Source organism: Eptesicus fuscus, chromosome 5 (genome assembly GCF_027574615.1).
Source record: "Eptesicus fuscus isolate TK198812 chromosome 5, DD_ASM_mEF_20220401, whole genome shotgun sequence".
Classification (NCBI taxonomy): Eukaryota; Metazoa; Chordata; class Mammalia; order Chiroptera; family Vespertilionidae; genus Eptesicus; species Eptesicus fuscus.
In genome coordinates, this window is record NC_072477.1 from 10482566 (window position 1) to 10510104 (window position 27539).

General features: G+C 48.6%; 1 protein-coding gene across 1 annotated transcript in view; it reads right to left on the bottom strand.

The window, feature by feature from the left end:
* Window positions 1–27539, bottom strand: part of TDP1 (tyrosyl-DNA phosphodiesterase 1) — a 54253-nt gene continuing 26714 nt past the window's right edge. The window contains exons 13-16 of the mRNA XM_028155888.2: window positions 27074–27181; window positions 15527–15629; window positions 8526–8634; window positions 1–346 (exon numbers count right to left, since the gene is read on the bottom strand). Of these exons, the coding sequence (XP_028011689.2) occupies window positions 273–346; window positions 8526–8634; window positions 15527–15629; window positions 27074–27181 (394 nt within the window). The 3' untranslated portion in view covers window positions 1–272. The remainder of the gene's footprint in view (window positions 347–8525; window positions 8635–15526; window positions 15630–27073; window positions 27182–27539) is intronic.

Below are 27539 nucleotides of genomic sequence, written 5' to 3' on the forward strand. Positions count from 1 at the left end.
TGTATATTCTTTTCACACTGTGACGTTTAATAGCCCTCATTCCAAAGTGCAGCATAGAAAAGGGAATTAAGAAAATAGAACCTTTTTTTTTTTAGTGAAAATGTTAACAATGACTACTACAACTATGACCAACATCCATGTTCCACGAGTGACCTCTGCCGAGTTCCCAGGGGTGCAGAGACACTTTGAGGGACGTGAACACCCAGTACCAACAAGGACTCCAGTGTTTGGGGCTTCACGTCTTACACTCAAGGTTCACAGAGCTTCACCCCTCAGGACGGGACCCACATGTTCCCGTGTGTGTCTGGGGCTTTGACATAAGGAATGTTCCAAATCCATGGCCGATCTGGGGGAGAAAAACACATCACATTGGTATAATACTTATTTGACTAGGATTACCGAGAATCCACGCACCAGCTCGGATAAAATCACTCACGTGCTGCAGTGTCTGAATCGCAAAGAACCTTTTTTGAACCAACCCCCGACCTTAGCCCATTTCAGAGAATGGTTTTTAGTGAAGGTTCGGGTTAAGACTTGGGCCAGTGAACACAGAAGCAGGAAGCCAGGTGCATTCTGGTTGCCACTTACACTGACAAGTCGCTTTACCTCTCCAAGCCTCAGTTTCCCTATCAGTACCTCCGTCGTGGGGCTGTCGTGAGGTTCAATGAGACAAATCCGTGTGGTGTGCAGGACAGTGTCCAGCAGAGAGAGCACCTAACACCTGTTCAAGTCCCGCTTCGCCCTCCTTTGCACGCCTGGAAGCATCTGGAATTTGGCCTCGGGTTCCTCATCTGTGAAATGGGACCTGGTAACTTCAGCAACCTCGGGAGATGGTTGTGGAGCGTGAATGACAGAACACCTGTGAGTGTTACAGATGCTCAACAGACGTGAACTTTTCTTCCTCCCTGGGAACTGATGTGTCAGAAATGGAAAAAATCTGAACACTCCCTGTGTGCACATATCACTACTGCCTGAGTCAAACCATTTCAAGGAACTGCAAGGATCCAGACAGGAAGTAAATACAATGTAAGGACTAAAAATAAGGCCTGCCATGACTGTTCTGGTGAGTGTGAGAGAACAATCGGCGTGCTGATAGTGAACTGGCCGCTGAGCAGGCCTGCAGAGACGGACCGGCCCCTGAAACCTGCTCTGCCCTGCCAACAGCCTTCCCCTCTTTCCCGAGACACAGATGGTAGCTCGGGCCGCCTGGCAAACGATGGTACCCGCTGCTCTCCTTCCAGCCGCACTGTGTTGAGTAATCGCAGAGCGAGCAGTTAAACAGCAGGAAAGCCCTGGTGGATAGCTCAGTTGGTTAGAGCATCGTCCTGATACACCAAGGTTGTGGGTTTGATCCCCGTTCAGGGCACATACAGGAATCAAACAATGAATGCACGAATAAGTGGAACAATAAGTCAGTCTTTCTCCCTCCCCCTTCCTCTCTCTAAAATCAATTAAAATATTATTAAAAAACAAAAAACAAACAGCAGGAAAAAAATGCCAGAGATGGCAACAAGTTATCAGATCCCTGTTCTCTTGCCCCTGGCCTTGAGATGGTTTGAAAGCATGAAACCACACACTTTTTGCTAATTACCAAGCTTGTGAGAGAGCCCGTGTCACATGCCAGTTTCATAAAAGGCGAGGGACTGGCGGGGCTGGAGCCAGACTCCCCACCACTCACTGGCCTCACCAAACGCCGCCCTCTTCCCTCAGAGCCCCGTCTTCTGCAGCTGGACTTCTCTGAAGTACCAGTCTTTCCCTGCAAATGCTGTTGGCTGCCACCAGATTCTTGCTACCTGAGCAGGTGTCAGAGATTCCTCACCAATGCAGGATTTGTGAGCCAACACCTGCCAGTAGCCAGGAGGGTCAGGACCACCACTGCATTTCCTCCTCCCCCAAATTAGCCAACCTCCAGCGGCCCTGTCCGTGAAATCCCGACGCTCCGCTTTGTAAGTGAGCAGCCATCTGCACCTACAGGCTGTCACTACCTTGGGGGAAAGCCACAGAAAAGGCCACCAGGAGAGGTGAAAAGGGGGGGGGGGGGATTCTTTCTTTTCACCCATCACTACTGGAAATCAGCATTAATCAGCAACCCGCCTCAACTGTCTATCTCATCAAGATAACTTGCCTCGTGATCCAGTCATGTGTGTATCTGAGATATTGCCAAGTTCCGGGTAGATAGCAAGTTCTCTGCTAGACAAAGCTGAGGCCCACCCAGTTTCCAGTCTGATGGGCAGAGGGACGAGCAGGCATCCATGGTGCTGGGATTTTGCTGGGAAGTTCCCTAACCCGGCTGATGTGAGAATCACTCACCCCCAGAAAGCTTGTTTCAATCCCCCTCTCCCCCAGGCTGGGTCCTGGTGACATGCATTTTATCAAGTTCAGAAGGTGATCTTGTCGTAGCCAGTGTGGCTCAGTGGATAGAGTGCTGCCTGCGGACCAAAGGGTTCTGGGTTCGATTCTGGTTAAGGGCACATATCTCGGCTGCAGGCTCCTCCCTGGCCCAGGTCCTGGTCAGGGCTCCTGCAGGAGGCAACCAATCTATGCGCTTCTCTTACATCCCTGTTTCTCTCTGTCTTTCCCTCTGAAAATCAATGGAAAAATATCCTCAGGTGAGGATTAAAAAAAAGGTGATCTTGTCTGGGATCCCAGGCTAAAAGAGATGGGAAGCTGTCCTTTTTCTGGATATGATGGGAGGATTTAAAACCGGAGCATGGCAAAATCAGGTGTGCATGGCGGGAGGGGGGTGGGGGGGTAGATGGCCCAGCGGGAGGAGGCCAGAGCCAGGGAGGTGACAAGCCACACAGTGTAGGCGAGACATGAGGAGGCCCACACTGAGGACACGGCAGGAGGCTGGGTGAGGGGATGGCTATGGGGCTCTCTGTGTGAATTCCTATCCCATCTCACCTGTGGTCAGGGACTGGTGCACCTTCCACCTCTTTGAAACTCTCCAACTTCGCCCTCCAAGGGGAGGTGCTACAGTGTACAGGCAAAGGGGGCATGGACGCAGGAACCAGACTGCCCAGGAGGCCTTGGCTGGGTTAACTGGAGTTCGTGGGGTTAGGGTTAGGGCTCCTCATCGGTAGTAGCTGTATCAGTGTAGTGAGCACTCAATGAATTAATTCATGCCAAGTGCTGAACAGCAGTTCCTGGCACATAATAAGCACTTAAAGATTACTAGCTGCTATTGTAGTTACCATTATAATTACCACCATCCTAAACTCATAGTGGGTGAGGACTGTCATTATCCTATATGCTGTGTAAGCCCTAATAGGTTCTTTAACAACCAGACAAACCGAAGTAAAGTACGAGATCCTGCTCCATTTGGCTGGGTGATAAGCTCTCCCTCCTCTAATCCTCCAAGAAACGGCTCTTGGGGTGAAGGACAAGACTCTCTCTCTCAGTTACCCCCAGGCTTGAACACCCTGCACATCTCCCACTGTCTTCTTTGCAGGGGAACTTGAAAACTGGGCAAAATAACCTTTGGACTGGGCTAAAACAGCCTCATACTCCAAACCATCATTTGCAAAACTAACAGGAAAGCAGACATTACGACTAGAAGACTGAAAATTAAAGACATTCTTTAGAATTAGGTCATGCTCTGTGCACCGGTGTAGCTCAGTGGCTGGAGCACCCGCCTGCACACGGAGGGGTCACAGGTTCGAGTCCCAGTCAAGGGCACGTCCCTGGGTTGATCCCAGGCCCCTGGCTGGGCGCATGTGGGAGGCAGGAGGCTATGTGTCCCTCTCACACAGATGTTTCTCTCTCTCCCCCTCCCTTCCTCGCACTGTCTCTAAAAATCAATGGAAACAACAACAACGAAGAATTAGCATCGCGATGTTAGCTTACTTGCACCTGTGGAAATTCCTTCTTAAGCTCATTAACACCCATAGAACCTCCTTCCTTCCACTGATGAACCTGTTCCCCTTTCATTTCTCATGAAAACTTGCCACCGCCTACTGGGAACACTTTTTGGATTTCTGCCTGAATCAGTGCTTCGGAACAGCTATTCTTCTGTATCCAAATAAACACTTGTTGCCTCTCACTTTGGCCTTACCAAGAACTTACTCACTTCAAGATCATCTGATAAATGACTCTTTTTTTACTTTGGTAAGTCTAGATTTCCTTAAACTTTCTGATTACAAAGTCATTTTAAAAGCTAAGCTGAAAGTTTAGTTTCAGCCTTCTGTTTGTGCAATGAAACAAAAATAGATCTTCTTAAAGGAGATGACCAAAAACATATCTAAGAAACTTTTGGCTGCCTCATTAAAAAAAAAAAGCCTCATTTCTAAAGATCTTCCAAAAACAGGTCGTTAAAAATCAAAATGAAACATATCAACAATGATTTTAAGCGCTCAAATTTCTGTTTCCCTCATAAAAATACTTTATGGCCCTGACCGGTTTGGCTCAGTGGATAGAGCGTCGGCCTGCAGACTCAAGGGTCCCGGGTTCGATTCCGGTCAGGGGCATGTGCCTCGGTTGCGGGCACATGCCCAGTGGGGAGTGTGCAGGAGGCAGCTGATCAATGTTTCTAACTCTCTATCCCTCTCCCTTCCTCTCTGTAAAAAAATCAATAGAATATATTTTTAAAAAATACTTTATGAATCTGGACTCTACTATTTAGCAATAATTCTGATAGGTCTAGACTGAAATTTATTCCCATAAAATCTAAATGCAAGAACTTACTTAAAATTAAACTGAGGCGAGCAAAGTTTGCCACTTCAAAATATGCCTTTTGGGATATTGATTTTAAGTTGGTTATTTTTAAGAAACAAAAGATTCAGGAAAAACCTCTGACCTTCCCTCCAACTGCCTGAAAGAATTTAGACAGAGGACCTGCCCCAGGAAGGGAGATAGCATCACAGACCCTACAGTGTAATGTAGTGTGATAGACGGGGAGGGATTCAGCAAGGGCACTGATCAAAGTCTCCTTGTTAAAGAACGCCCAAACATTTGCTTTATCTCCATGTGAACTGCCGTTTCCCCGTCTGAAGTCCCAAACCACAACCCCCCTACTCCTGAGCTCCACACAGAATAGAGGCCTCACCTGCCTGGTTTGCCTGCCCTTGGTCTCTACTTACATAGAGCCCCTTATGTACACATGCAATTAAATTTCATCACCTTCTCCTGTTAAACTGTCTCATGTCATTTTAGTTATTCGGCCAGCCAGAAGAACTAAGAGGGACCAGGAGAAAATGTCCACTTCCCAGTACTGTGGTTATGTAAGAGGATGTCTCGTTTTAGAAAATATATAGTGAAGTATTTAGGAAAAAAGGGACATCATGCTTGCAACTTCCTCTCCCATGGCTCAGAAAAAAGTTAACATGAGGGAAAGGGGGGAGGAATGATGCAAATGTGATAAATACTGACACTGGGCAACCTGTGACGACTATGCAGGAATTATTTGTACTTTTTCTTGTAACTTTCTGTAAATCTGAAATTATGTAAAAATTTGAAAGAAAATAATCCATATAGATGCCATGTGCATTTTTAAAAAGCAACAGACAACACAATAAATAAAATATAACTAAAGCCTTCCAAGCCCTGTATGCTTACTTTTTTTTTAATTTAAATATATTTTTATTGATTTCAGAGGAAGGAAGAGGGACAGAGAGAGAGATAGAAACATCAATGATGAGAATCATAGATCGACTGCCTCTTGCATGCCCCCCACTGCGGGGGATCGAGCCCACAACCCAGGTATGTGCCCTTGGCCAGAATCGAACCTGGGACCCTTTAGTCCACAGGCCGACGCTCTATCCACTGAGCCAAGCCAGCTAGGGCTGTATGCTTACTTCTTAAACTTCACATAACTACTTATTCTTTAAATCCACAAAGATAGGCCTTACCTAACCTTACCTCGTTGTTCTCAGTAATATATCAGATAATAAGAAGAATAAAAGGTAAAAAGGGAGTACAGAGCGGATATGCCTTTGGTAGGGCGCTGAGGAGAGATCACACACCCCTCTATTTCACTTTATCATCAGGCTTAGGGTCACCCAGCAAGGGGGACATATAGGAACAATTAGGTTAAACTTTAAATGTTAGTGATTTTGCTTGGTACGTTTTCTTTTAAGAATACAACGCCTAGCCCTGACCGGTGTGGCTCAGTGGATAGAGCGTCGGCCTGCGGACTCAAGGGTCCCAGGTTCAATTCCGGTCAAGGGCATGTACCTTGGTTGCGGGCATATCCCCAGTAGGGGGTGTGCAGGAGGCAGCTGATGGATGTTTCTCTCCCATCGATGTTTCTAACTCTCTATCCCTCTCCCTTCCTCTCTGTAAAAAAGTCAATAAAATATATTAAAAAAAAAAAAAAAGAATACAACGCCTATTAGTAAAATGAGTTTGGTTAAGGGTAAGTTAACAGGAAATTGTAAACTTGGCGAGGGCAAGGACTGGTGTCGGTCTCACTCACTGACATACTCCGAGCGCCCGACGGTGTGTGCACACGGAGGAGAGGAGTGAGCGGCAGGCACTGCATGAAGCAAGGTACACCCGTAGCCCAGTCTGCACTTTTGCTTTCCTTTACTTGGTCAGTTTCTTGGTTTGCTGGTCTCTCGTAATGAACTGTGATTTGTTCAGAGCTATGCATGTCATTGCTAAGATTTTTTGTACAGTCTTCTGATTCAACAAGATCATATTATGTGTTAGTGGTTCGAAAATCACTTTTTCAAATGAAGTGCTTTTGAAATGTTCTTAGCCACTCACTTTTCCAAGTTTTAGTAAAATGCCTTTTTATTTTTATTTCTTTATTCTATTTTATTTTGGTTAATCCTCACCTGAGGATATTTTTTCCATTGCTTTTCAGAGAGAGTGGAAGGGAGGTAGGGGGAGAGAAAAACATTGATAAGAGAAAGAGAAAAAGAGAGAGAGTGACTAGTTGCCTCCTGCACGCACCCCGAGCGCCCCGACCAGGGGCATGGAGTGCACCTGCAACCCAGGTAGGTGCCCTTGACCAGGAATGGAACCTGTGACCCTTCAGTGTGCAGGCCGATGCTCTAACCACTGAAAACACCGAGAGGACTAAACTGCCTTTTTATAATAGGCATATGACTCCTTTGAACGTTGGCTGTATGTGAAGTGTTGATATCTGCATCCCTGGCATTACTCGACATGCCCGTAAGCAGTGTGGAAGGTAACATAGCAGTGATGAACAATAAAATGCTCCAGCCTCGTGTATGTATCTTTCCAAGGAAATGCGTAAAAGGAGAAAACTCAGCGGAACGATGGGAAGCATTCTCCTTGCTGGGAATGCTGTCCAGACAGAGGATGTCTCATTACTCTAAGACAATGCCTCCCTCAAACTTTCCTTTCTTGGAATGCTTTTCCTATTGGGAATGGAAGGGACCTCGGGTTATTTTTAAGGCTCCTCTACCGCTTTCATTCTTGCTTTCCAAGTGCTTTGGAAATCTGGATTAAAGGGAGGAGGTAGAAGTCCAGCCAAGGGCTGCGGTGGGGAGTACAGGCCCAAGGCCAGACCTCAACCGAAGGCAATCACAGCCAGCCCAGCCGCCCCCTCTCTAAATGCTTATTCAGGAGCACTCAGGTCAAACACACACACAAATGAAAGGAACAGGAAGAGCAGAGAAAGGGAGAAAGACAGGCCAGGCGCGGCCCAGCCAGAGGAGGAGGGATTCCCAGCCCAGTCCAGGTCTGCTGGCTGGCAGGTTTGCAGACTGCCCTGCACCAGCCTTAGGCTGTTACCCTCCCTAATCTGTCTCATGCCCATTTCACTGTTAGAGCAGCCGGAAGAACTTCAGGGTAGAGGCAAGTTTGTTCCTCCCCCACCTGATCCTACGCCTCCCCCTGTGTGAACTCACCTCAAAGACGGACATTCAGTGGCTGAGGCAAGCGTAACTGCAGCCTGTGCGGCTGGGTCAGAGGCGGTGCCCCCTGCGCCCGCCTGCCAGCAACACCATGACCCTGGGCCAGCCTCCCACTGACCTTTCATTGTGAGAAACACATGGTCACTGCTCTTGAGACAGTCGAGTCTAGGGCAGCAGTTTTCACAGTGTGGCCTGAGGGGTGGACTACTATTTCATCATCACATTAACCTTTTGTACTCGGATGTCGAGTGTGACTCAACATGGTTAGCATCGGTAGCAGGAATTGAGAAAAAAGCAAGCGAGTGCAAAGGGCTAAGCCATCACTTGCCCCTCCCTGCCTCCTGAGTGCCCAGAGGCTCTGTGATGTGTGGCATACACCACACATCAGCTGTGGGAATCCAGCTGCCTGCCATGGACCCGGGTAGAAAAGAGATTTGCAAAAATCGTAAACAATGTCACCTTTCTCACCCAGTTTTTGGGAAATAGTAAAAAATATGTAAGGCCCCCCCTAATGACAGCTTTGTGGTCCCCAATAACGATGAGTGCAGAGAACTAGGGTCCAGGGGCCCCAGTCAGGCAGCAGCGGGGCCTCCACACCCCGTGCTTCCAGGTGTTCCCCGAGCCAGCCTCTCGGAGACCAGGCTCCTCCTGACACTGTTTCTGCTGGTCCCCACACCCAGGTCCCCTTCACCCGTGCCTCACCTTTGCTTCCGTACAGTTCCGGAGGCAGGTCGTACGGCACAGGGAAGGACGCTGCTGGCTCCTGGCTGCCCGAGAAGAATTTATGCTTCACCCTGAAGCTGTCCAGGCCCTGAAGACATAGAGGAATCAATGATGGCTCCCCATTCCCTGAAAAAGCCAGACCTCAAGAAGCAACCATGGCTTTGGGGCGCTCACAACACCATTCAAGTGATCTCAGAGCTATTTACCATGTTTGATAGGCCAAAGGCATTTACACCCCCCACCTCAAATGACTCTTTCCTAAAAATAAGACAGGGCCAAATCTCAGATATTAAATTATAGCCAAGCTTGCAAAAGTTTAATAAAGGATATAAAGACACAAGAAAAAACAATTTTGGATATTACAGCCCATTTCAAGGAACCGCTGCGTACGGTTTGCAGTGAGTGTTTAGAAGATGCCGTATAAAAATATCTCAAAACACTTTCAACATTGCTATAGTAACAGGCTGCTCGCGCTGGTGCAAGAGATAAAAGTTGCTTCCATGTGCAAGGAAAGCGGTCCAATGTAACGTGATAGGAATATGAAAGTGAACACTCCCCGAGACCCACCAAAATGGAAATGGAAGGTTTATCCCAAGAACGTGAAAATCGGGTAGTCATTTCGGATCTTAATCAGGGCGTGAGTTACGGTTCGGTGTGGCACCAGTGTATGTACCCGCAGGAGAGCGGTGCCTGAGGCCCTGGCTGTGTTCTCCCGGCGCCGCCACGCGCTGATCACACCTCCTGGCTCCCTTCCAGGATCACCCTGGCGCTTTGTTTGCAGGCCTCTCATTCCTTCTGTCCACTCATCCGAGCATGTCCACCCTCCATACCTAAGTGCCCACATATCAAACAGCGCTAACATCTTAGAAGCCCAAAGGCCCGGACTACAGTTCTTCGCCCTGGTGATCACACAGCTTAGCAGGGGGGCTGGTCATGGGTACAGCCTAGGACAGGCACGTCAGGGGTTGTGCGTGAACTGATAGAGAAGAGGGGGCTGAGGAGCGCTGCAGAGGAAAGCCAGGGCCGGTCGGGAAAGGGTGGGAATGGGAAGCAGCGTGGACCTCTGTGGCGGAAGCTGGGCCCATCCCCTGGCCACAGGGACTCGGATGGCATGTGGCCCGAGTCAGAGGTGTCAGGGAAGAGCCATCTTTCTGCCGGAAGCTCCTTTAGTAAGGGGTGAGCCTTGAGCGGCTCGACGCCCTCATGCCCTTCAAACCGAACTCTCATAACACGGCCCGACCCCTGCTTTCAGCCCTGCCTGAAGCAAGGGACCTGCCCGCTGTGCCTGCCTTTCTCTCATGCCGTCGAGTTGGCTGCCCATCACTTACAACCCAAAGTGTCTACGACCCCGGTTACAGGGAGCGGCCTGGACGCTGATGCAGGGGCAGGGGCTGCCGAAGGTTTTGATGGAAGAAGTTCCACTAGAAAGGCAGACCGGCTCAGAGTGGAGAAGGGCCGGCCTTGCTGGAGCCGGAAAACTCGAGATGGAGTCGCAAATGGGAACGGGAAACAAGTGCATCATTGTTAACAAAGACCGAGATGCAGGGGAGATGTGTTTGGATGGGAGTGGGGTGGTGGGAGCAGAAAGGAATGGATGTGAAAGAGACTGAAGGACAACGAATAAAGCTCTATGACCTATGAGCGCAGAGGAGGAAGGGGGCAGAGCCAAGGACACCTGGAAAGGGCCCTGCAGCTCTCCTCCGCCCACACGTCCTCCCACTCAGCACTGGGCTGTGGGCCACCTCCTCCCCAGCCAGCGCAGCGGCTCCCCCACATCTTACCTTTGACATTCGGATCTGAGGAGAATCCTAACAATCTCTTACTTGTGTGCGTTATTGCTGTGTGACTCTAGGTCAGTTCCTTAACCTTTCTGGGCCTCGGTGTGCTCATCTATTCAATGGCTATGGCGAGGATAAGTTATTTAGAAAGATAACTGGCACATGAAGTAAAAAGCAGTATAACACATATATTCAGGGTGTTCCCTGTGATGTAATTACTCATATTTTGCAAAGGAGGAAACAAATTTGGGGTTAAGTAGGGGACCAAAGGTCACATAGTCTATTATGTGGCAAGGCAGGGAGTTGAACCCTGGCTTTCTAATTCTTGGTCCTGAGTTCCTTCCACTAAATAAACTAAAGGTCTCATATTCACCCACCAGGAACCACAGCAAAGGTCAAGTTCCTTGCAAATTTAAGAGGCGATATTAAGGCAGGAAATCAGGATGAACCAAATTCTGGAAACCTTTGCTCTTGACATTTTTAAAAAGAGGCCAGCAGTTAAAAGCGATGCCAATTTAATGCCTAGTCAATACTTTGTGGAGTTACAGGCAAAAACGACTTCCCTCTTCTTTCGCTCCTGGCTTAGGGCTTAGTTCTGTGATTTCCAAGTGCATCACGGTGAAGGATTAAGGGCCTTGGGGCCTGGACCGAGATCTGATGGCTCCATTTCATGGTATCTGACCTCATATACAAGAAGGTTTGAGCCATCCATGTCAGACAGGAAGCAATATGCTTTTTTTTTTTTCTTTCTTAAATGCCATTTCTGATCCAAATTCTAGGGTATCACAGCTATATAAAAAAAGTACCACTTTTCCCTTCAATCTGGATGTCAAACAACGTGAAGCTGTCTTCTAATTATCATTATTTATGTATCACAGTGGTATCGCTCGGTGCTTTATGAAACAGAGGAAGGCACCCTCCCAGGCAGGGATACTTAAAATGACGGTTAAGACAATACATTTATAAAGCATGCATCACACGTGAGAAATCGCTGGCTTTTCCCTTCGTCAGCTCCGGGAGTAAAAGAGCCGGCTCTCACTGACGGATTAGGTTTAGCAGCTTAGCTCAGTCACACAGAACGAGAAATGTGCTCAAATCTCGGTTAGAGATGTGACATTTTTAGTTGTGTCCGAGGAGCCTCCTCCAGCAGTAAATCCCTATGCATTTTCCTGGGTAAAGCAGTAATGGAAGCGGAACCTTCTAGAAGGAGGGCACTTAACCAAAGATGGACTCAGGGACAAGGAAGTGGATGCAGGAGGTAGCTGTCTTGTCCTTCCTGTAATTCAGGACACAGTCATCAACCGAGTGTGTCCAGCTGGGCGCTTAGGAGAAGCTCCTAGAGATCAAACCCGCATGATATCATCACGGCCGTGACGCCAGGATTCTGACTGAATCGTGGTCTCTGCCCCCCACCTGCTGTTGACCTACTTGCTGACCTGCTGCTGCTGAGACTGCTAATGGTAACTACAACCTGGGCTCAGTGCTGGTGAGACGGCAGGCCTGCAGAAGGAAAGCAACGGACCCAAAGTCTAAGGACGTGTACGCATGGGCGGGTGCGGGTGCGTGTTCCTCCAGCCAGAGCCAGTTAGAATGATGTTGCCATTTTTGGCAACAAAAGTCAATAAAATAGTTGAACCAGAGCAGAGGGAAGAGAAAGTAGAGACTTGAAGACTGAAAATTCTCGGGCATTTGGTTGAAGCCTTTTTAATTCTGATCACAGAGAACAGAAAGCCGGTCATCTCCGGGGCGAGTGAGCCGGGGCCTGACGGGGTGGAGGTGGCTGCGCAGGCCACCTTGGTCTGGAGGAAACAGTTCTGATTATGCACATTATTCCCAGAGGCAGGGGGTGTTCTAGCCACAAAGTGCTAGGCAGGCTCCAGTCCAGGGCCTAGCCAGCACCAGGCAAGGTATGTGCTCACCAAACACAAAATGCAGGAAGTTCAAAGTGAGAAATACTTGTATTTCCCTGATATATCCTTAGGGTTTGGAATACAGCTACTCACCCCGGAAATCACCCATCTTTCCTATATTAAGATTTTCTGGCGAGAAATGAATTAGCCCACTCTACAAGTTAAATACACCTACACTAAAGGGACAACCCGAGACACAGCACACACTGGTGTGGAGGAGGGACCGTTCCATGACACGACTTCCGTCTGTCCCCCAAGCTGGATCTGGGCTGGACGAAGGTTGCTTTCTGCAAAACCCCCTTGGAGGCTGTCTGGTCGTAAATGATGTTCGTTCCGACCTCCATCAGCCCCTCCCAAGCCTCCTGCTGCGTGCTGGTTCCTGGAGCGGGTTGCTGTCGTGACTGGTCAAGCACGTAGAGCAATTTTCGTACCGGGCAGCATCCGTGCACTAGTGCCCATGACTGCCCCCCGTTTCCGTGTAATTCCTCGGGGCCTGCCAAACGGTGCAGGCATCCGTTTCGTCTAGCTGCCCCAGACATGCCGCTGTGTAAGTTTCCCTAATAATCTCTTCATCACCAGACCGAGCGGCGGGCCTCTTTCTTTGGTCTTTCCCTGCCCTCCGCTTACAGAGGTCGACTTTTAGTCTTGGGGCTTTTCCCCGGGTCTGGGTGTACCAAGTCCTTGATATTAAACCTCAAAAGAATAAACTCTCTACGTTAATAAAGGTTACTAAGCACCTACGATGTAGCAACACTAGCTAAGCGCTGGGTACACAGTCCCAGACACCTTGACATAAATCCCCAAAGTCCTGGCAAGCATTCCTAATCAAAGGGAAAGTTGCTGACCCACGTTCCACGGCCAGCTGGGTTGATCTGGAAATGATGTGCTTCCTGATTAATTCACTTAAGAGAAGCAGAAAAAAGTGAACCAGGGACTTGTCAGTTTCCAGAGGAATCCCAGAGGTTTCAAAGGGCATCTTTATTATGAAAAGCTGGCTCCCCGCCCACTAGTGTTTAGACCAGACTGCTGCCCCACTGGCCACAGCCACCGGTTCCCGAGTGACAGGTCCTACAGCGGCCGTGGGAAAGGGGTGAGCGGCAGGTTCCCTCCGTGACCGACTGCCCGTGCAGTGCTCGGGACTGTGCTGTTCTGGACAGAAAACTTGGTGTGCTGCGCTGGCCTCCGGTCAGCCTCCCAGAACACAATGGTCAGGATGGCCGATGGGGAAGGACACACTCAGCAGCGCCGCCGCTGATAACTCAGAAACGTGGGTGTTTGGACGTGGAGTGCTGCCTGAGAAGCACAAAGGTGGGCTGATCTCAAGCGAGGAACAGAGCGAAAAAAATAAAATAAAGTCACTGTAGTCAAGCTGCTAAATTACTAAAATCAAGTAGGCAGAGGCATGAGGAAGCGGTTCTATTCTTGCTTTAAAAGCGTGGGAAGGTGAACTTGTGAACTTTCCAGTCTTGCATCAGTGCCTGGACATGCATCAGACCGCCAGGTAGCCCTCTGGTCACCCCCCGAGGACTCATACCCAGACCACCTGCCAGCTACTAGCAGGCCACCGGACATGCCTAGGCCAACGGAGGTGCCCAGGCCACTGGGAATCCACCCTCCAGACGCCTGACATCGGACTGATAACCACCCTGGACCCCTCCTGGAGCTAAGAATGCACTCATTATAAAAACTCTTCACTTTTCTTTCTTCTTTGGAACATTCTGGGGTTCTGCCTGTTTCCAGTTTGCGAACCCGAGGACTCTTGAATAAACCTTTAGCTTTTATTTCTAGCAAAGCCTTCAGACCCTTTGAGTTCATTCAACACAAGAAACCAGATTCTAGATGTTGTCCAGGCAGAAGGAGGACTACAAAATGGGGTACTAAGTACGTCTACCCGGCAAACATGTAACTAACACATTAAAAGGCACGTCCGGATGTACTGTAGTGAGAAACCTAAAGGAAGAACACAGCCTCATCTTACAGCACACTGTGTTCCTGTCAGCACCCACGGTAAGACGAGGGCTGATGTAGAATTTCTCACACGGCTCTGTGTGCCACTGGCTGCTCCCCGAGAACCCCGACTGGCACGGGTGGGCCCGGCTCAGGAGACCAGGCGTTCCTCACCGCTGGACAAGGAGGGCCGGGAGTGAGAGGGAAGGCCAGGCCCGAGGGCTCCGGCGTCAGGGCACGAGGGGAAAGTAGGCCGTGCTGGGGAGTCTGGCTTCTGTCACACAGGATTGGAAGCCGAGGGGCGACCTGACCGAATCTGTGCCTACAAAGCATCCTGGCAGCAGGGTGCCGGGCCGCGTGGAGGCCGAGGGGAGAGGGAGCGGCTACCGCAGCAGGCGACAATGTGCATTGGACGCAGGGGCAGCGGGGACGCCAGAAAGGACAGACTGTCCAGCAGCACTAGAGTCGGAATGACAGCCTGGTGATTACACAGGCATGGGTGCAGAGAGAAGGCACGGGATGGCTTTCCACACGGAGCTAGGCCAGTGGGAGAGTGGCAACAGTACTTCAGTAATAATCAATTTTATAACAGTGGGCTTAAGTAAGATGCTTTTGATGACATCTGCAATGAATATAAATTATAATCATAATTGGAGATGTTTTAGAAGATTCAAATTCTCGGGAAATGGACCCGATGGGACCAGCAATCCTGCTTAAAAAACGGATGGCTGCGCCCTGCCTGCGGGGACACTGTGTCCCACCAGCCACTGTCCTTCCGAGGAGGAACCCACCTCATGGCCCCCGGCCCGCACCCCAGCTCCTTCCCAGGCACACAGGTTTGCCGTCTCTCACACAGGACACGCACTGCTCTCTCTGGCTGGAAGCCTCATCTCTCTGGACGGTGGGTTAGGCTCACACTCCATGTTCCAGATCAGGGTCCAATGTGATCTCCTTAAAGAAGCCTTCCCCAGCCCCTCAGGCAGATCACATGCTCTGTTGTGTCGTGTTTCACAACATTTATTTAAATAATGTCAATACCTTCGATCTCTAATCAGGTATACAGTCCTTGAGAGCAGCGATCCTGCTGCTCATCGGCACAGGCAGTGGGTGAGAACCTGCCCCAACCTCGGACAGGTCACCCCGACTAAGGAAGAAAACATAAAAAGCCAATTCATGCCCAGCCGACGTGGCTCAGTGACTGAGCGTTGACCTACGGACCAGGAGGTCCCCAGGGTGGGGCGTGCAGGAGGCAGCCGATGGATGATTCTCTCTCATCACTGATGTTTCTATCTCCCGCTCTCCCTTCCTCTCTGAAATCAATAAAAATTTTAAAACGTGAACTTACAAATGCCGACGGGAGGAAAAGGACGCCGAGCTCGTAGGAGCGGATCATCAGCTGGGCGCCGTTCTTCTCCAGCGCTCCCCAGGCGGCCTTGGACAGGTTCGCGCTGCAGGGACGAGGACACAGGAGGAGCTCACTCAGTGAGGCCTGTCAGCGCAGGACAACCTTTCACAGCTGCAAGGGCGTCGGTCCAGCACGAGTGGCCGCAATCAGGCTCATTCAGTTCCGGGCAGAGTTGTCATTACAGCCCTCAGATGTACCTAATTGCTAATGTGGGACGGCTTCACCCTCCTCTGCGTTTTCCCCAGGACAGCCATTAAAACAATTATCCTTTTACAAAGATTCTTTTTCTGTCCAAACCCTTTTAATTTTCAAGACCCTGGTGTGGCCACGATGTTTGTTTTTGTTGTATATAAAAGTAGCAATCAGAAAAAATGATGTCAATATCATCTCATATACTATTAAAGCACCGCACCCCTTATTTTGCCTTTTGTTTTGGGCCAGGTATGCTAACTTCCACTTTCAATCCAATGAAAAGCACTAGATTGGGGTTTGTACCTAGAAAAAAAGCGGTGCACTTAGATTCATGTTTACAGGGAAATGGAGTTCCAGACACGGCTAACAACACAGCAGGCAGCGGGCGGGAGGAAGGAGCCTGGGTCTGAGGCACTAGGAGGGCCCTCCGGTGACAGGGGACTGGCCGGGCTCTCAGGCATCATCCTAGTGGTGCTCTAACCAAGTGCCACGAATTTAGTGGCTGAAACAACATAACTTTATTACCTTCCGTCCTGAGATGGGGCCTGCTGGGCCAAAGGCAAGATGCTGGCAGCTTCCCGTTCCCTCTCTTCACTTCTCTGTAGTCTGATTCACTCAAATGATCTTAACTGCTCTTTTTATATTATACTAGAGGCCCGGTGCATGAAAATTCATGCACTGGAGAGAGAGAGGGAGGAGGGTGTCCCTCAGCCCGGCCTGCCCCCTCTCACAGTCTAGGAGCCCTCAGGGGCAGGAGGCAGCCCGACGATCAGGGAAAGGCGATGCCTCGTGACACCTCTGCTGCAGCCACTGCTGGCAGCACAAGCCTCGGCCGGCCCTGGTTACCTGAGCCTCGGGCGGCCCTGGGGGGCTAGGCAGCCGCCATCCAAGGCTTGCCTGCACCTTGGGCCGACCCTGGGCAGCAGGGGGGCTGAGGGGCCTTGCCGCGCGCCTGCCGCCCTGGCGGGGCTGAGTGCTGCCATCTTGTGACTGTGGGCACTGCCATCTTTGAGGGTGGGACACTCAATTAGCATATTCCCTCCTTATTGGCTGTGGGTGCCACCATCTTTGCAACGGTGTGAAGGTCAATTAGCATATTTCCTCTTTATTAGATAGGATTCTTTACTAGAGGCCTGATGCACAAAATTCATGCAAGAGTAGGCCTTCGCACACGTCTCGATCCCTCCCTCGCAGCTGTGGCTGCCTCCATCCTCCCTTGCAGCCCTGGCGGCTGCCCTCGATCCCATGGCTGCAGCCCTGGCTTCATCCGGGAAGGACATTCGGTCTAATTAGCATATTACGCTTTTATTATGATAGATTCTTCTAGAACAGTGTTTCTCAGTGGGAAGCACTGGTGCCCCTGGGGACATTAGCAATGTCCGGGGACATATTTTGCTGTCACAGTGGAAGGTGGGTTGCTCCTGGCATTTAGTGGGTGGAGACCAGGATGCTGCTAAAGATCCAACAACGCACAGGACAGCCCCCAGGACAAGGAGGGGCCAGGCCCCAAGTGTCTCCGGCGCCGAGGTTGTAGGTCCTGCCCCTGACCTCTGCTGCCGGGCGTGGTTTTCTCCACTGCCTGCACCTCCCTTCCTCGGCTTTCTCTTCACCTGCCTCTTCAGCTGCTCTCTCGTTGCTGCCTTTTCCACCCCGTGCCTTCTAAATCCATGCTGTCACTGGCTCCATTCTGCTGCCGCCTCTCCCTCGGGACTTTCCCACTCACCAGTGTAGCCATCGCCTTGACAAGGATGACTCCCAGAGCTCTCCTGCTTTGCCCCTCATCCAATTTCCAAATGGCCTCTCCAATCCCGAGCTGGATTTCTCTGTGGGATGTCACACTGTCATCTCACGCCCCATACTCCGAACAGTGAGCCTATCAGCATGCCTTGACCTCCGAGAACCAGCTCTCTCCCGGTTCCCTTCTGTCCAGCCTCATTCGGTCGGGCCTTCTGGGCTTGTCTGCTCCACAGACAACCATGGACAACCAGACCCCACGCTACTTTACCCTTGTAACACCGTTCTATTTCCAATCCCTCTCCCTCGCTCAGTCCTTTTCTCCCCAGACTCCAAATGCATCGCCCTCTCTGGTTTCTCAGTCTGTGTCTTGCTCCAGTGGCTCTCAGTATCAAGGCATCCTTTCCACTTAAGCACAAAACAAACGCACTGCCTGGCACTTAGGACCCTCCGCAGTCTGACCAAAGCAATGCTTTTCAATCTTATTTCCCATCATGCCTTTTCCTGACTCCTCTCTCTGAACTGAACTGAATTACCAATTGTCTCCACATCTCAGCAAATATCATTTCCTCATCCACAGTGCCTTCGTCCTGCCCACCCTGTGGCTATGTGAGCCCTTCCCTCCCCCACACGCCCGTATCTCTTTCCAGAAGCTGTCTGTGGAGACTCCAGCCCACAGATGTCTCCCGAGCGAATCCTGCAGATGTTATGCAATCAAGAAACATGTGATTAATTCAAGAAAAGAGACTAATATGCAAAGGCTTAGAAGATACAATTTATCAAAACTATTTGTTCATTGTGGTTAGGGAATTAAAAACTCTAAATCATAAATCCAGAGAAAATGTCAGATTGTTGACAAGCACGAGAGGCACAGCAGGGTTCGTGGGGAAGAGCAGAGCCTGAGCTCGCACACGTTTGGTCACAATTAGGGCCAATGCTGCAGATCTCAATATGGTAACGCACCTGCCTCATGTCCGAGAAGGTGAGTCAAGTCCTGGGCACATGAATGATGCTCAATAGATGTTAGCTTTGCATCACCAGTATTTTGCTGAATTTGTGGGAGGGCACCTCTGGTCCTTCTCTCTGGTGTGACTCACCAAGCAACGGAATTCAATGCAAGGCAGGTCCACCCAGGCCTCCCAATCCCAGAAAGTGTTGTGGGAAAGGGGTCTAAAAATTACTCACCAAACCGCCTCACTGATTCACAACCCTTGCACAAGTCCCCACGGCAGAAATATAGTGAGCTTCTATTTTATTTTGTAAAGGAAGCTAAGAGGATTTGGTCCCGTTAATACAGATATAACCGTCCCCCCTCCCCCCGGCCCTGCCCTGTCCCACTCTTTTGGTAAATTCTCGCCCAAAGGTATTTTTTCCCATTGACTTTTAGAGAGAGTGGAAGGGAGGGAGGGAGCGGGAGAGGGAGAAACATCAATGTGAGAGAGACACATCGATTGTTTGCCTCCCGCAGTGCTCCAACCTCAGGGCCGGGGATCAAACCTGCAACCCAGGCACGTGCCCTTGTCCAGGAATCAAACCCTTCAGTCCGCAGGCCAACTCTCTAACCACTGAACCACATCGGCCTGGCCATGTCTCCCAATTTTTAATATGAGTGATAAAGTGAGAGGAATTTAATAGTATGGTGAAAATTAAACCAATTCTGCAGATGTACAAAAATCATGTAAAATTAACTACCAAAGGGGGTGCAACACGTCAGCTGTGTTTTGGAGACTACAGTGTGTTAACAAAGAAATATCAGCAGGAAAAGAAAAATGAGATTGATTATGACACGCGTTTTCCCAGACAGACTAGCGCAGAGCACGACGGAAGATCAGATCGTTGGGTGTGGGCTTCTGCAAGTGACTGTGACAAATCACCAAGCACATTCTGAAAATCTATTTGCAAACTGACTTCCTTCCCTTTTTTTTTTTTTTTTAAATATACTTTTTTGATGTTTTACAGAGAGGAATAGAGTTAGAAACATCGATCAGCTGCATCCTGCACACCCCCTACTGGGGATGTGCCCACAACCAAGGTACATGCCCTTGACCGGAATCAAACCTGGGACCCTCGAGTCCGCAGGCCGATGCTCTATCCATTGAGCCAAACCAGTCAGGGCCTGACTTCCTTCCTTAGTCACAGGCATGTTATGACCCCAAGCAAACGCTTTCCAGTCCACGCTGAGTTCAGAAGGCTAGCTTTCAACCCAGCCACACCGTCAGCCCTGTCATCAAAAGGATCCATCTGTACTTGACCCCACAAATGGAATTACGTGGCTTCAGAAGCCATCACATCAGCATCCCAAACCCAAAATGACAAAAAAATATTGTCAAGCAGGATCAAAAGTGGCTTGGCAAATTTAGGTAAAAAAAAAAAATGGTACTTAGAACACCCTACCAAAGAATTCCATCATGTTTTTAATAGTAACCGATGTGATCACCAAAAACTGCTATTTCAATTTCTACTGATATGTTCCATTATTTTGGTCATCTCCTATGGTGGAAAGACATAATGAAAACTTGAAAAAGTTTTCAGTAAAAAGACTATGACATGTTTATTAGAGTGAGCCCTGGGAGATTATGTATTATAATGGTCCTTTGAGTTTAACCAAACCAAACCAAACCAAACCCAACCCAACCCAACCCGGAGTCCTTTAGTCAAAGGAAGCATTTAAAGCGACAAAGGTCAGTAAGGGTCTCTAGGTGAACCAGGATTTACCTGCACTCTACTCCCTCCATCCACGGTTCTGGTGGGCTCTGAAACGGGTGTCCAGAACTCTTGGGGTGCCAAGGAACATGGCACAAAAACCAATCTACCCAATGACATTTACCAATATTGTTTTTTGTGTGTGATCCAATTTGATTTTGGACTGAAAAACTCAGGCACAGGAGAAAAAAGGCGATTTGTTCCCGAACCAAAGGAAGACATTAGAGAAGAATTGCACAGCTATGCTGACAGCAGAACGTCTCTTATATTTCCTCAGAAAGCCACGGTGGCTCCAGAGTCAAGCACTTGTCTCCCTTTCCCCCAAAGTGGCAGCACCAGTATCTTGGCTCATCCCAACTATCCCGGAATGCCTGTAAGTTGCTAGGCAACTGTATCAGGATTGCTCTCTGCCCACCCACAATTCGCAGCTTTCATACTTGTTCTCACTGGCTTTGCCAATTACTCCCAGGCACTGTCTGGTCATCCAAGGTTGCCTCTTCTAGCTCATCTTCTTGCCTGCTTAGTCCGGTGGTGAAACTTAAACACTGTATTTGTCATCATGTCCCAGCAATTTCCATAACAACAGGCGGCCATCAAACACAGCATGATTTCACGGTAGGATCAAAAACTATAAATAGCTTTCCATAAAAGGACCCAGACAAAAGAGAAAACTGCCAGCCAACATGACATCTAATACGTTCTAATTGATTAGAATAATTTTGAGCAATTTTTAAAGAAACCACATTAAGTTTAGAAAAGGCTATATCTATGGACAAGTCTTTAGGTCACATATTATACACCGATTATGTTATGTAAACAAAACAGATAAAGGTTTTATAAGCTGCCTTTTGTTATTTTATTTTTTATTGTATTTATTGGGGTGACATTGGTTAATAATCTTATATAGGTTTCAGTTGGACAATTCTGTAATATGTCACCTGTATATTGTACTGTGTGTTCACCACCCCAAGTCAAGTTATAAGCTGTTTGCTTGAATCTCAAGAGGGCCAACAAATATGAGCTTAATAATAATAATGTGGTAACTAGCAGCTACTAAAGTCAAGCTGTTAACTAATATTTAATACAGACTACAGTTTATTTATTTTTTAATATATTTTAAAAACATATCTTATTGATTTTTTATAGAGAGGAAGGGAGAGGGATAGAGAGTTAGAAACACTGATCAGCTGCCTCCTGCACATCCCCTACTGGGGATGTGCCCGAAACCAAGGTACATGCCCTTGACCGGAATCGAAACTGGAACCCTTCAGTCTGCAGGCCAACGCTCTATCCACCGAGCCAAACTGGTTAGGGCCAGATTACAGTTTAATAGGTAACCTCCATATATATATATTTATCACCCTCCTCTGAGCATTCAATAAGTAAGATAAAAGCCCAGATGATAAAAATGACTTTTCCAAAATTTAAGGGGCAAGGCTAGTAAGTGGCAATCCCAAATTAGGACACGGACATTTGGAATCTACTTGGGTGCTATTTCCTCATAGTGTCTTGGGTGATTGGATAATATCACCCTCTGAGATACCTGGGTTTGAAAATATTGATGGGGTTAGAGCTATTAAACCTAAAATCCACAGGTGTGGTGTGAAGTTGACAAGTAGATGACTGGGGACAGGATAGGGAAGGTAAGCTCTCTCTCCACACCCTCTTCCTGTTCTGTGTATATATTACCTATTTGAGAAAACCAGTGTTGTAAAGGGCTCTGATTCAAACATGTATTGGTCACTAAGCATAAGCCATGTAGTATTAGATGTTGATGATATAAAGATGGGTAAGACCTGCTACCTGCTCTCAAGCAACACATAATATACTGAAGAAACAGGACCCATAAGAACCAACAAAGAAGATGTAAAAGGACCAAGCAAAAAGTGCTATAAACACAAAAAACAATGAATTATGTCTTCTGAGCTAGGAAAAGTTTCAAAGGGGAACATTTAAGATGGACCTAAAGGATAAGCATAATCGTCCTGGATAGCAAAAAAAGAAAAACACAAACTTAAAACCTGAGAAGCAATTAGAAAATGAATGGTAGTTAGATTAAACGGGATGTTCATTTATTCATTCAAAATTTTCAGAGCTATTATAGACCAGGCACTATACTAGGCTCCGCATTTGTTAATCTGAAAGAAAATACCGACATTAAACAAATAATTACCAATAATCAGCATGAGTATTTTGGTAGGAAAAGAAGTATGGGAATTACAAACTCATTTTCTCTTAGAGAACAAAAACTTCTAATGCAGACAGTCCAATAAATGGAAACGTCATTAAAAGTGGTTTTAGTGCCGAAACCGGTTTGGCTCAGTGGATAGAGCGTCGGCCTGCGGACTCAAGGGTCCCAGGTTCGATTCCGGTCAAGGGCATGTACCTTGGTTGCGGGCACATCCCCAGTAGGGGGTGTGCAAGAGGCAGCTAATCGATGTTTCTCTCTCATCGATGTTTCTAACTCTCTATCCCTCTCCCTTCCTCGCTGTAAAAAACCAATAAAATATATGTATATATATATAAAAAGTGGTTTTAGTGCAGATTTTACCATGCTCAGGAATGTGGCAACTAGACAATAAAATATATCCCAGGATCTATGAAAAATGTTTTCGGTCAGAACCCCAATCACAATACAGTGAAGGAGAGGAAATGAAGAACTGTGATTTATGTGTATTTAGAGGAAAAGTAAATTGGAAAATAAAAACCATATCCATTTTTTATAAGCATTTTTATAGGATTTCAGTCCCTGATCTTCAGTGGCTAGTTTTCACAGCTGTGAAATGTCAATTGGGTAAGACAAAGCACCCATGACCAGGAAGCAATGCCCTCTACTGATGATGGGTAAGGAAATGACAGGCTAATAAGATATTATGCACACATTGTAGGAAATATGTGATGAGTGTTTTGGTTTTTTTTTAAGATCTTTTGGAATTCTACTTGTCTATCTATAATAATCTAATCTAATAATAGACAAATATGCAAATTGACCACACCTCCGACACACCCAGAAGCCACACCCACAAGTCACGCCCACCATCCAATCAGAGCGAGCATGCAAATTAACCCAAACCAAGATGGCTACAGCCACAGAGAGCAAGGTTCCCTAGGTAACAGAGGAAGCCAAGCTTTCCACCTGCCCTTGCCAGGCCTAAGCCTCCACTCAAGCTACAAAGTTTCAATTATAGAAGGTAAACAAATTCAAACAAATGGCGGCAGAATGGAGCTTGAGAGAGCAGGCCAGGGTTGCCGCCAGCAACAGGAGTAGCAAAGCTTTCCACACACCCTGGCCGGGCCCACCCGCTTAAGGCAACAAAGTTTCAATTATAACCCCAACACAAATGGATTCGGGCCTCGGAGGGAGCCCCAGGCTTGGCTCTGCTCCAGGCTACAAAGTTTCAGTTGTAGAAGGAAAATACATTCCAGATACCAGGGTTTCCGCTTGCATCCCAGGGGGCGTGGCTGGCCTGCAAACCACCACAGGCCCCTCGCTCAGGCCGCCCCACACCCCAAGGGAACCCCACGCTGATCAGGGACACCCTTCAGGGCAAACCAGCTGGCCCCCACCCCTGTACCAGGCCTCTATCCTATCTAATAAAAGAGAACTATGCAGATTGATCATCACTGCAACACACAATGTAGCTGCCCCCATGTGGTCAAAGATCCTGCCCCATGTGGACACAAGATGGCCACCACAAGATGGCCAGCAGGAGAGGGCAGTTGGGAGGCACCCGGCCTGCAAGGGAGGGCAGTTGAGAGGGACCAGGCTTGCAATGGAGGGCAGTTGAGAGGGATCAGGCCTGCAAGGAAGGGCAGTTGGAGGTGATCAACCCTGCAGGAGAGGGCAGTTAGGGGTGACCAGGCCAGCAGAGGAGGGAAGTTGGGGGCAAACAGGCTGGCATGGGAGTGATTAGGGGGTGATCAGGCTGGCAGGCAGAAGCAGTTAGGGGCAATCAGGAAGGCAGGCAGGCAAGCACTTGGGAGCCAGCAGTCCTGGATTATGAGAGGGATGTCCGACTGCCTGTTTAGGCCCAATCCTAGGGACATCCTTTGAGGGGTCCGAGATTGGAGAGGGTACAGGCTGGGCTGAGGGACAACGCCCCTCCGTGCACGAATTTCGTGCACCAGGCCTCTAGTCTATAATAATAAAAGCATAATATGCTAATTAGACGGGACAGCCGAATGACCTTCCAGACGTCATGTCCGTGGCGGCAAGGGCCGAGGCAGAGGTGTTTAGGGGGCGATGAGGCAGGCAGGCAAGCAGTTAGGGGCAATCAGGCACAGTGGTTAGGGGCGATGAGGCAGGCAGGTAAGTGGTTAGGGGCAATCAGGCAGGCAGGCAAAGTGGTTAGGGGCAATCAGGCAGGCAGGTGAGTGGTTAGAGGTGATCAGGCAGGCAGGCAAGCTGTTAGGAGCCAGTGGTCCTGGATTTCGAGAGGGATGTCCGACTGCCGGTTTAGGCCAAATCCGGTAGGGATCCCTGAGGGGTCCCAGATTGAGAGATGGTGCAGGCTGGGCTGAAGGCCGCCTCAAAATTTGTGCACTGGGCCTCTAGCCTTTTATAAAACTTAGTGTTAGTCTCTCACTCCAATAAAGTTGCCTCCTCTGTCTCCAAATAGTCATAGAACTTCATTTCTCACACAGCCTTGGGAGTCTGATATTTAGTCTTTTGAGTATGTCCAAGGGTAGTTTTGCTTCACTATAGAAAGTAAACCTCAATTTTGAACATAGAGATAATAATTAAGAAATTACTTCCAATCAAGGCTGGAGAATAAGATGGATGAACCAAACTGGGCAGTAAACACCAACGAGGCCGGTGGAAGGCAGAATTCCCGCCCCTGCCTCCAAAGTATGCACCCAGTATAAGCCCATCCCTTCAGCGTGAGCAAAAGTTGTCAACATGATGGGATTTCTTTCCCATGATTAGGTTACCAATCAGCTGACTAAGTTAATCAAAAGGTTTGGAATGACCATGGGTGGGCCTGACCTTATCAGGTGAGACCTAAAGCCAACTACATTAAAGCCAGGTCTTATTCCAGAAAGCCTCATGGAACAAGTGCTTAAAAAGCACTGGTTCAAATTTATTCAAATCATCAAGTACGTTGGCACAGAGCTGCCCTTCACAGACCTATGACTAACGAAGCTTCAGGAAACCCAGGAGACGTCAGGCAGTAGTGACTTTGCCTCTAAAGCAGGTAAAAGGCAAAGTCTGGTCACAGCCACTGCTCTGATCGCACCTGCCCTCCCACCCCGCGCACTGCAGCAAAAACACTCTGTTGTTTGTCAAACACAATGAGTATATTCCTGACTCTGCCCAGACCGCTTTCCGCCAGCTACCCATCCACATGGCCCCTCCCTTCTTTCAGGTCACGTCAGTCAGGCCTTCCCTGACCATCTATTTGATGAACAGCTGCCCGCCCGCTGGACCCAGGCACTCACTACCCTAGGGCACAGTGCTGGAGGGTGTGCCTGGGCTCTTGGGCACTGGTTTAAACTCTGAGCTCCCATTCCCCTATCTGTACGGGGGATTGACAGCTACACTATAGAACTGTTGTGAGGACAGTCAGAGCGAGAACGCAATGTGCTTAGAAGAACGTTTGGAGCTGACAGTCAGCAGTGCATGTGCGCTCGAAGGATCAGGATCTGGAGGAGGGAGACCAGCAGAGGCTGGCAAAGCTCCAGGAAGAGATGAGACCAGCCCTGAGCACAATTCTTACTCCATGGGCAGCTACTGGACAGGCAGGGAGAGACAACAGAGGGATCAGGAGAGGGAACTTTACAGGCTGCTGGCAGGACGGTATCAGGGGCAAGGAGGACAGCCTGGCTGTTTCTGGAAGCACATGTTGGGGGCACAGGACAGAATGGTGAGAATGGCGTGGCCAAGGTCTGAATGCCAGGCCGAGGAAAGGACTCTGGGCTTCAGTCCATAGGAAGCGGGGGAGGCTGCTGAACACAGGGCAATGAGGAAAATCCGTGTTAGCGAAAGACGAATGGCCATGGTCAACTAAGACAGGTGGCCTGGGAGGAAGACAACCGTGTGACGGGGCAGCAGAGAGGTGACCGTTTCAGAAGTCCGGGTGATCAATATCGAACCTGGTAATTTGAGGGGTTAGAAAAGCAAAGTCTGAGACATTTCAAGGATGAATAGGCTTTGATGGATATTTCCAAAGCACCTTGCCCACCTCAACCACAGAACAGATCCTTCCTGGTGTCCTCACTTCTGTGTCTGTTTCCCGACATCCCTGAGATTGTGACCATCTCAGACCCACTGTGTAAATCTTACTGTGTCATCTGCGTGCCCAGCACCCTCAGGAAGGACCGCAGCAAGTGCTGCGGATTCCCCACGGAAGGAACAGGGAAAGAGCACAGGGGCTTGCAGCCTGACGAGAGTGGGCAGCGGCCACGAGAGCAGAGGGATGCTGGGGAAGAAATCTGCCAGACAGATGAGCTCAGTTTGGGATGTTCTGACTTTGAGATAAGGGGAAACAACCAAAAAGTAAAAATGAAAAATAGAGAAAAAAGAAAAAGAAGGGAGTTGCTGGTAGGTGTCACTTACATTTGGAGTCTACACGTTCCCTTGTTATGGAAGTGCTGAGAGTGGGTTCTAAGATGTTCTGTTATTTGAGTTACGTCTCTCAGGGGTCCTTTGATAATGCTGGGATGCTGAGTAGATCAGCTCATGACTGCATTCTCTACAAAGGGGTTAGTTATGGGCCTCTTTTAAATAAGGCTCATGTAACACACACACACACACAGCAAAAACTAATGACAATTCAGAAAATCACCTTTTGGAAACCATTCAGTATTCAGAGCAGGAGTTACAAAATCCCTACCATCAGGAATGTAAGGACTATTTACCTTGTGACAAGGAACCACGCGATCTGACTGAAGTCTGGAGAGGGTCTCATGTACGTCTTGATATGTGGCATGGCGTTGCTGCGGCCAGACGTCTCAGCCGACCATTTGCTAGTGACAGGAAAGACACAATCACTGATAAGAAAATACAAATCGGTCGTCCTCCTAACATTAGCAAACTGCATGAAAAGCAGAATCCTATCATCTAAAAACCAGAGCACACAGTTTTCTTCGCTATGACCCGTGGTATCTTCTTAAACTCTGTTCAGACAGAATAATGCATGTTCATTTTAGAGTGCAGGCATGTAGACAAAAAATGTACCTCCATTCAAAAAAGCATCTCTTGGCGTGTATGCCGTGAATACCCACATGCATGCAAAAACTGCTGTGCTTTCAGCAGCACGTCTTCACATCCTGTCTCCTAGCTGGACTGTTTCTAAAAGCTCGAACTGTGCTCCCACACGCATTA